General features: G+C 37.2%; 1 protein-coding gene across 1 annotated transcript in view; it reads right to left on the reverse strand.

Annotated features, from left to right (window-relative positions):
- PROM1 (prominin 1) overlaps window positions 1-10239 on the reverse strand; it is a 36870-nt gene that overhangs the window by 17541 nt on the left and 9090 nt on the right. The window contains exons 4-10 of the mRNA XM_010177880.1: window positions 8295-8358; window positions 5502-5591; window positions 3971-4188; window positions 3482-3556; window positions 2248-2311; window positions 1632-1640; window positions 305-464 (exon numbers count right to left, since the gene is read on the reverse strand). Of these exons, the coding sequence (XP_010176182.1) occupies window positions 305-464; window positions 1632-1640; window positions 2248-2311; window positions 3482-3556; window positions 3971-4188; window positions 5502-5591; window positions 8295-8358 (680 nt within the window). The remainder of the gene's footprint in view (window positions 1-304; window positions 465-1631; window positions 1641-2247; window positions 2312-3481; window positions 3557-3970; window positions 4189-5501; window positions 5592-8294; window positions 8359-10239) is intronic.

The raw sequence follows: 10239 nt of genomic DNA on the forward strand, positions 1-10239 counted from the left end.
CAAAGATTTACCAGGTGTGAAGCAGAATCCCTGTTACTCTTCCTCTGTGGTAAAAAGGGTGCAATGAAAAAGACCTGAAGGCCTACAGAGTAGAAACTACTTCTTGTTCTGTAGTGGAACAGCACCCAGTTGATGAGCTGCAGTTTTGGCTTTTACCAAAATATAGTAACAAACAATTGCCTTATGGCATCTTTGTTTCACTGTGTTCATCATTAATAGTTGAATTGCCTTTACAGAATATTAAAATATTACAAAGTATTAACAACAGGTAGCAGTTCACTCCTGCCTTATTTCCTGTACATACCTGTAGAAATCATACTGCTCCACTACAGGAAAATATTCTTGAATGTATGCTTCACTCTGTGCTAGATATATTGTCAAATCTGCTAAAATCTTCTGAACAGGGAGTGTTTTTGTGAAGGCAGTGATATTTGAACCAATGGATTCGAGCACGTTTTTGATATCTAAAAGAATAAACACATTGCACTGTTACAGACTGACAGAAGACATGTATGCATTATAAAATGCTATCAAGTCATTTGCCACATGTAACAAGCAAGCCATGAAGACAAGCGTGAGGAAGAGACAAGCAGGCAATAAAAACACTGAGCTTCAAAGTAACACACTGGCATTTTAAAATGCACACTTTATTATTAGCATTCAGTTTAATGATGAAAGATGTAGATGTTGAGCCTGAGTTCTCTCTTTCCTTTCGTTATAATGAATATGTCACTCTTTATCTAGCCAGCTTAAAACTTGCTTTTCATGCAATGCTGCAAATGGTAACACTGAGCAAGACAATTAGCCACTAAGTTTATGAAGACGACCAAAATTTATTTCTACTCCATCCCTTGAGATTACAACACTGTGAAAGAAATTAGACTGCCTATATTGAGACTCTATACTAGTTATTTTCAATCCTATTAAAAAGATTACTTAAATTCATTCCAGTAAATTAGCAACACTCTTGAGATAATGATCAATTAAGCCTTTTTTCCTCAAATTATCAATGAATATGCTACCCTACACTTAAAGTTTACCCTCTACTTACACACTATTTAGATACACAAAGATATTATTAATTTCCTGAGTATAGATATTGTCTGTTTGTAAAATGTAGTTTGTGTTTACTCTTCCCCTTCTTTCAACTTGGAACATACTTGAAACAGCAGGATGTATAACTATAGGTTGCTATTTAGTAGTACGCAACACCTTCCTCTTTCTCAAACAAGAACTGGACAAGTTTTTGGCTGTTAGTTCTGATCTTTCCTCTTCTAAATTCAACCAGGTACCAAAACTCTCTTCTTCTAAAAATGTACAAATAAATGTATTTTTTTTTTTTGAGTAAAACTTTTTTTTTAATTTGATTTGTAACTCAAACTCAGTTTTTATAAAAACAAAACCCCAACAATTTATAAATAAATAAATTAAGATGGCCTATCTGTGTTTAAGCCTACCAGTAGATACTGAAAATCTGCAGCAGATTTCTTAATGAAAATCATAACATCAGTTTTAGAAAACTGTCTCATTTTAGGCAAGTTCACACAGTATACTATGCCTGTATATATACTGTGCTCTATTTTGCCCAGGAAAAAAAAAAAAAAAAAAAAGAAAAAAAAAGAAAAACTTACAAGGAACAGCTGTTTATATATGCAGAACAGGTCCACAATGCAAGAACAAAAATTAAAACAGATTAGTATACACACACTATGCTCAAATGTCAATTGTCCAGGTACTGTCAAAGAGTAACAGTTAAAGCCCGAGTAACAAAACAATTAAGACAGACATTGAAATTATCCTTAAGGCATGCCTTCGCCATTCACTACATTTTAATACAGCAGCAGGCAGGTTCATTGTTTTTTTTAACATCACACTCCTAAATATGTCAGACACACATCGGTCAAGGAAAATTAGCTCTTCAACCAAATAAAGATAAAGCATCAGTGAGCGGCTGAGATTCCAAGATTTCTCATTACTTGAGCAGTAAAAAGCCTAACAAATAAAACTCCTCCTTAAAATACCATATGGTCTATTTTTAGATTTAATTGTGAGTTCTCATTAAGACACAGTTGCTTTCTATGGGTTTTTTTGTGGCAACAAGTTTTTTAAAAGTATTAAGTTCTACATTTCCATTTTTAACGATCTTTAGCCCAGAAAATGTATTACTAATAAAAGCAAAACTCATCAGTAAGTGATGTAAAAACATCAATATTGAACAATGAAATTGAAAAGATAGTTTGACCTCACCTGACAGAATGTTCCTGGTTTGATTCACCACCAAATCAGGAGTATCATTAAATGCTGCATAACCCTAAGAAGAAGAGTTGGAAAAATTTTAAGTTTCTCATTGCCAAATTATTTGCATTTTTTTCCCTTTTATACAAGGGGTTAAAGTATGCACATGCTAAAATGGTAATACTATGAAAAATATATTTTATCACTGCACATTAGAAAAGGTCAAAGCAAAATAGGAACTCGAGTATATTTCAGATTCAGTTTGCTCTCCAAGATATTCCTTGAAAGAAAAAATAATCTACATTTAAGGACACATGCATCAGTCACAATCATCTCAAACTTTAGAGGACTGCTGCCTGTCCAGTCTCTCTCATACACAACTGAGAATGCACATACAAAGACTAAGTGAAAGGAGTTACTGTGTACCAGTCAAACACCTCCTCTCTGCAATTCTGTGTCTTCTTAACATGAAACTCACGATACAATGAAATCCATCTGCCTCTAAAGACATCATTGCAATGCTTTCTTTAGTGAGAAAGGGAAAGAAATGGTCTAAGCCATGGAACCAAGCTCAGTAGCTCATCTGGACAGAAAGCAGAAGCCACTGCAGTGGACGCTTCAAGTCCTCCTGCAGGCCTCATCACTTCAGAAGCAGGCAGGGGTCTGAGCTCCCTATACACAGCCTTTGGTTTCAGAAAATGCCTTCTATTCCTAGGAAACGTTTTCAGATTGCTAGATTTTTAAACTGCCCAAACTAAGCCATCTTTCCTAGGTGAAAATCAGGGTGTTTTGTGCATAGTCTTGCAAAAATACTAACAGTAACTATATTAGGTCCATTGCACCAGATTTAATATCAAATATGCACATAAAGAATTTGAAAGACATATATCAAAATAGCTAGAACACAATACAACTAATTAGGAAAGTGTGGATTTTTTTTCCTTTAGTTTGAATCACAAAAATATAGAGCATGCTAGTAGATCCATGTTTCTGCCTTTTTGTTTTTTAAGGATTCTTCTTTCAGGCAGACAATTAGCAACACATTTTTGATCTATAGTATCCTTGGGATATAAAGCACTACATTTCAAACACTAAATCTTGGACAAACAATGGAATAATAAGGAGAGATATCCACCATAAGGCAGGATGAGGCAGGAACAAGAGAATTCTGCTTGAGAAAGCCAAGGGAAAACAAGTGATACATAAGCATCCCAGTTTATTAATTAACAGTTTACAAGAAACGTACCTTTTGAACCAGACTAGAAAGGTCTATTTTAAGGACATCATTGACCTTGGCAAGCTGTGAGCTCACTCCCGGCAACTAGGAAGCAAAAAGCATTCTTCAGTCACATCAAAGTAGTAGTCTTACTAATTTACTAAATGTTTCGAAGATAGGAGAGAGGGTAAAGGAACTATAAAGACAATTCACAGCACTATCGTTTTAGCACACTCCTGAAACCTTTGCTGTACAAAAGTAAAGCTTAACCTCAGTATTTTTGGGAGGGCAGATTATTTCACTGCCCAGAGCAGCACTTTAATGAAGCTGCTTCACACACGCTTTATCTTCTTCTAAACAGAAGATGAAAACAGTGTCTGGAATTACCCAGAAACACAGAATAAGGGAAGGCCACTTATCTCACAAGTGACAGCACACACTGAATCATTAAGTTGCAGAGATACTACTGAGCTTATTCAAGGCAATCACACTGTAGGAGTCTGAAAAACATTCTCTTACCGCACTAAAATTGGCATTGATGTTCAGTTGATGTAATGAATTCCTGATGATATTGCAAGTTGAGGCAGCCTGAGCCACAGAGCATGCAGAATCATTGAGGGTGTTGTTTAGGTGCTTTTTAACATCTGTCAAGTTTGCATGAAGCCGCTCTGTTCCCTCCTGCAAAACTTCTACAGAGACACTCACGTTTTCCAGCGCTTCCTTCGTTTCTCTGATGGCTGCAAGGGTGTAAAGTTTTTTTACAAAAAACTTAAGTTAGAAATCAGTCTATAGATACAGATATGAAGAGAAAGTTCACTTGTGTAAATGCTATGATATTCTTAACAATACTGATCTAAATAACCGTACCTCCCTCCCAGAAAAACCTTCTAGCACAGAACATGTTTTTATTGCACATAAAATACATCACTTACATTTTCCTACAAATTAATGTGCTCAGGCTTCTGAGATTCTATACACTTCCAAGATGACTCTTTTCTACCCTTTCCCCACCTCTCTTTATGTTTTCAGTAAAGAACTTGTTAACGCTTGGTCATAAGAAATTAAAAGAAAGCCCATATCCACAAAGCAGTATTTTCAGTATTTTGTTTATAATCCAACTCAGAAATTACGTAGCTGCAAAATGAAAAGGGACCATGTTGCATCAGCAAGCATTAATAGGTGTTCAACACTGGCTTTAGATTTCATCCCAATTACACTAAACCAAAAAAAACCAACCACTGAACAGGTGTTTAGTAGACAAAAAACCACAGATACAACTAAAAATACACAAGTCACAAAAATAAAGTGCACTTCACACAACACAAGGTGTATTTTTTACCTTTGATAGCCCTTTCCACTTTGACTTCAAGACAAATAAGAGAAATAAAGCAAAAAAAAAAAAAAAAGCAAAATGATAACGAGTGAATGAGAAAGAATTCATGAGTAAAAAAACCAAAGTGATTCAAGTTCACAGATCCCTTTCCCTTTGCTCTACACGCTGTATCTGTTCCTGGAAAAAAAAAACCCTTAGATGGAAAAAAAATAATAAAAGGGTACTTTCTTTAACGGGAGACAGAACTAAGCATGAGCAATGCTAAATTAAAAGATACAATGAAGACATGATGGTTAACCCTCTCATAATAGTCTTTGCAGTGTATAGGACCGGGCCATTACATGTTCATTCCCTGATCTGTTGAAGACTAACCTGCAAAGAACTATGGACAGCTCTTGAAGTACAGTTCTCCTAGTCTCCCTTATATTCAATGGAAAGGGACAGTGACCTGAGCAGGGAATTAAGATTTCATCTCTCTTCGATGACTGCTGAAACTAGTTATCAACAGTGTCACATAAATATCAATTTAGTTTTTAAATATATTTACAAACCTAAAAATATCTGAAATCCTCAGTTTAAAAGAAACATCAAGGCATGTAGAAAAATGTTAAGCTGAATCATGGTACTGCATAAAGCCATCCATGCTGTGTGGTAGAAAGATGATGCCTGTTTTATCATGGCAATAGAACACTAGTGCAACAATATGTACATCTTTACCTCCTGCCATTGTCAGAGCCGCATCAAGTGCGGGACGCACTTCTTTTCCCAGCTGTTCTTGAACTCTACTTCCAAGCAGAGGTCCAACATCTGTATTATGAAGAGATTAAAAAACCTATTACACACTAGTTCCACATAAACTATCTCTTAGCACAGGTGTTTTCAGACTCTTACTTAACAAAGTATACATATATTACTAAAATTCTCTAAGGCCTGACAGTCAGAACTTAGCGACAGAAGGTAACACAGGAACACAGTTCTCCTTCAGGTAGCTACAAACCTATAAATGAAAGCAGTAAAATCAAAATATGGCAGAGAATATTCACTAGCACTTGATCATATAGGTAAAGACACATAACATTTCAACAAACTCCAAAATATGTATTTCACTGCATTTACTACATTTTTGGAAATGGATGTTTTTCCCCACAATCTATCTTAAAGAGGTCCAACATCTCAACAGGAATTTTGTGGCACACTCTTTCACTACACACTGGTTTTGTAGTGCAAGAGAAACAAGAAGATGATTTTTTTTTTCCTTTCTCCCATTCCTCACATATCCAGCAATGTCAAGGTCACCTAAAACCCAGACCTACCAGTCATCTCTGTTGAAATCCCTTAAGTGTGTTAAGCACACGTCTGCCAGTCCCTGCCCATCATGCAGTGCATTCAGGACTGATGCAGGCTTCATGCTTACCCACTGCTATCCCCACCTCCAAACTCTCCTGCCTCGCTGCTCACAAATAGAAATTAAGCTTAGTTTAGCAAGAAGACAGACAAATGCTGAACAAAGTTTGGTGAAGCATCTTAATGTAACATATCCTTTAGGTAGTCGCTGGGTCCCCTCCCTTACAGATCACAGTAAACAGCTTTTTGAGGTTTTCTTTTTTTGCTCTTAATGACATGGGAATATCACATGGTACAGAAGCATGCACTGCTGTCAGCACTGTCATGTCTGACTTGGGACGAGACTTTTTATCAAGCAGAAAAGACTTTTCAGCATTTCCTTAGGGTGTGTAAACTGAACTCATCTACATTTCTCTCGAGGTTTATGCTACTGTCAATTCCCTTAGAATGAAATTATTTTGTCCTCAGGTGTCACACACTGAATTCTGGTATTTCAAGAAAAGAAAATCTATCTTTATTTATTTATGAGCACTCTCATCACAGATCCAGCTAGGTTTCTGTTAACTAATATATTAAATTGGCATTGAGAACAAATAAATATTTAATTTGAAATTCCATTTGGAGTGCCTGGCAAGCTACAAGCTAGTACTTGAAATTTAGATGTCTTATTATTATTATTATTATAGAATTAAAGATGATACACATTTTTTAGACCAGAGTGTTCCTGCCTAGAATTATGTAGGAAGACTACTACTACCACTGGGCTGCATCAAAAGAGGGGTGGCCAGCAGGGCGAGGGAGGTGATTTTCTCCCTCCACTCTGCCCTTGTGAGGCCCCATCTGGAGAATTACATCCAGGCCTGGAGCCCCCAGCACAAGAAAGATGTAAAGCTGTTGGAGCACGTGCAGAGGAGAGCCACAAAGATGATCAGAGGGCCCAGAGCACCTCTCTTACGAAGAAAGGTTGAAGGAGCTGGGCTTGTTTAGCTTGGAGAAGAGAAGTCTCCAGCGAGACCTCATTGCAGCCTTTCAGTACTTGAAGGGAGCTTATAAACAGGAAGAAGAGCGACTTTTTACAGGGGCAGATAGTGATTGGACAAGAGGAAATGGTTTTAAACTAAGAGAGGGGAGATTTAGGTTAGATATTAGGAGGAAATTTTTCACCCAGAGGGTGGTGAGGCACTGGAACAGGTTGCCCAGAGAAGCTGTGGATGCCCTATCCCTGGAGGTATTCAAGGCCAGGTTAGATGGGGCCCTGGGCAGCCTGATCTAGTGGCTGGCAACCCTGTCCACAGCAGGGGGGTTGGAACTGGATGATCTTTAAGGTCCCTTCCAACCCAAGCCATTCTATGATTCTACTGCTTTCACAACCACATTCAACTTACTTTAGGAGCCTCATATAGTTTGACCCCAGCAACCAGTGACTCTTGAATTCTCACCTGCAGTGAATGTGATCAGTCCTTCCTATTATTATGAATTTTGGAAAGTGATGCTTAAATTAAAAAAAAAAAAAGAAACAAAAATAAAAACCTCAGTGGTTTGGTTGTTTCTGTTTACTGAGATCATTAAAAGGTGATGCCTCATATTGCAACTGTGCTGAAGGGGAAAGTGCAGCAGCTGTATTTCAAGTTTTATCTCCTGCTCTTCAACTGCTCATTCTGAAATGGCAAATACGTTAAGCAGCTTTAGAAAGATAAGCTTATACCTCAACTTCTAGCTGAGCAGGGGACAAAGGTATAACAACAAAAATAAACAAATACAGAGATCTCTCACTGGAACCATCAAAACAGCTAATAGCTCTGTTCCTTGACAGTTGGCTCCACAGTTAAAAACTGAGGAATAATATTCTAATGTGGTAGTTTCACAAAAAGCATTAAGTATTAGTGGTTACTGAACTATAAAAAGGAAAATAAAATATTAGTCTGACTTTTTGTATAAGCAATTTAATAAAAGATTTATTTCAGGAAACAGTATGCATTACACCAGCTTTGAAACATTTTACATGAAAAGAATTTTAGGTTTTAGTCTCATTTACCACTGAGAACAGCACTTCTGCTTGAAAACCATATTCTCATAAAACTTCACTTTGCATTATGAACTGTTTATATCATCTTATTGAAGTCTTTAAATACACATCACTAACCTCCTTTAAATCAAAGTACTTACTATTTAGGTCAGAGAGCGCTTTATCCTTAGTTGTGTTATACTGGCTCACCAAGTAGTCAATTTGCTGAAAAGAAGATGATAAAAAAACCTATTAAAATAATTGGAAAAAAGTAATGCTTTTAAATAGTGAATGAAGCTGCCACTTTGAAACAATCAAAAATATTTGTGTAAACTCTCCAAATCCTGCCTCTCTACTGTTTTCAGTTAACTAAGTATTTTAAAGCCTTGCTTGGCAGAACCACATGTAATAAAAGATGCGTTTAATTGGGAAATCTACTTAACTGGAACATCTCTCGGGTAAATGATTCAGCTTAAAAGTCTTAAGTAGCAGGAACTGTGGCCTTAAAATGCTTCAAGTCACACAGACCAATAAGGTTTTGCACATCTTCATCTCTGTTATTTGAGTTTCTTGTGGCATTAGTTCCTCCTTCATGGAGAGACACGTGGCAAGGTGATGGGGTGGTAATTTTGAAGCACTTCACCAAACAGACTGGCTTGCACCTAGGCAGCCTCTCAGAGCTTCTGTTGCAGAAAGGAGGTGGCTGCTCTGCCTTAATGCAAATGGCTTTCCCTATCCCCAGGTGGATTTGTCCCACTCACAACTTGAGCTATACCAGGACACTATGACAATATGAAACAGCAGTTATCACCAGATCCTGGGTTTGGACAAAATGCCATCAAAGAACCATCCCTAGTGGAAATCTTACTATACTAATTTTGAAAAGCCATTAAATAACCTCCACTGATTTCTGCATGTTTCAAATAATGCCTTATGAATCCTACCCCAATTGACTTAAAGTAACGTATACGGTTAACACACTTGACAAATGGGGTTCCAATTTTAAGTGTGACCCAAATGTGTACCAAAGTGTATCTGGCTTGCAGTCTCAAACCTTCCGTGGAGTAAGGAAGAAAATAACAGACAAAATCCACCCTCAAAACAACCTATTGAGCATAGAGCAGTGGATGTAATTAAATGACAAAATATGAGGCAGAACTCCTTTTTCTAAAAGAGGAGAAAAAAACTGAGCACTTCTTACTAAGGCAGCCATAGGTATGTTTTTGTTTGTTTGTTTTGTCTTCCTAAGTAACCTGAGGACTAAAATTTTGCAGGGCCACAGCAATGTCACAGACAAAAGGCGATTCTGTATGACTAATAGTGTTATCACCCAATACTCAGTCTGCAAATCTTCTATGACATGAACTCTTAACATGTGACTCCTTTTTGCAAATCCTCTTACATGCTGTACACCTCATACTGACGAGTCAAGGACATCAGTTAGGATTTCAAAGCTTTATAGCCAATTAGTTGGATTCTACAACATTTTCAAGAAGCTGAAGCCCTTCTCCTGTCCTTAAGGAATTCTTAAAAATGTGTGTGTATACATGATACTCAGGTACCTCGTCTGTCAAAATGACTTAGAAGATATATCTGATGATTGCATCAAGTGCCATCAAGTCTAAAACAGAAAAAGTCATATTCCTGCACAGAAACTAAAAAGCTGCTACCTGAGACTTTGAGGAAGCCCTGGCACAAACGTTCAAGTCCTAACACTTTTAAATACAGTAAGTCAGATGTTTTTATTAACATTTTAGCTAGTGTCTATTTTTTTCCTCTATTAAGACAGTTACTTCTACGTAACAGATTTTCTGCTCCCACATTTCCTGTTGTTGGCACTCAGCATGCTGTGAAAGAGTCTAGTGGTTTCTGTTGCAACTGGATTACATCTTTCTGTGTAAAATTACTCAGCCAGCTCCAGACTGACAAAAGGCAATCTCCTCAAGAGAGACTGTTAGCACCTTCACTTCCTGCAATATACCTCCACCACTGGACTGTCACAATACCATGCACAAATGAATAACTGTATAGGGAACAACTCCAGATATGGAAACATTTAATGGCATCCCCCAGATGTCTTCTGTTCTCATACAGTCCCGTCAGCAG

The sequence above is a fragment of the Antrostomus carolinensis genome, unplaced genomic scaffold (assembly GCF_000700745.2).
Source record: "Antrostomus carolinensis isolate BGI_N321 unplaced genomic scaffold, ASM70074v2 scaffold20801, whole genome shotgun sequence".
NCBI classification, from domain to species: domain Eukaryota; kingdom Metazoa; phylum Chordata; class Aves; order Caprimulgiformes; family Caprimulgidae; genus Antrostomus; species Antrostomus carolinensis.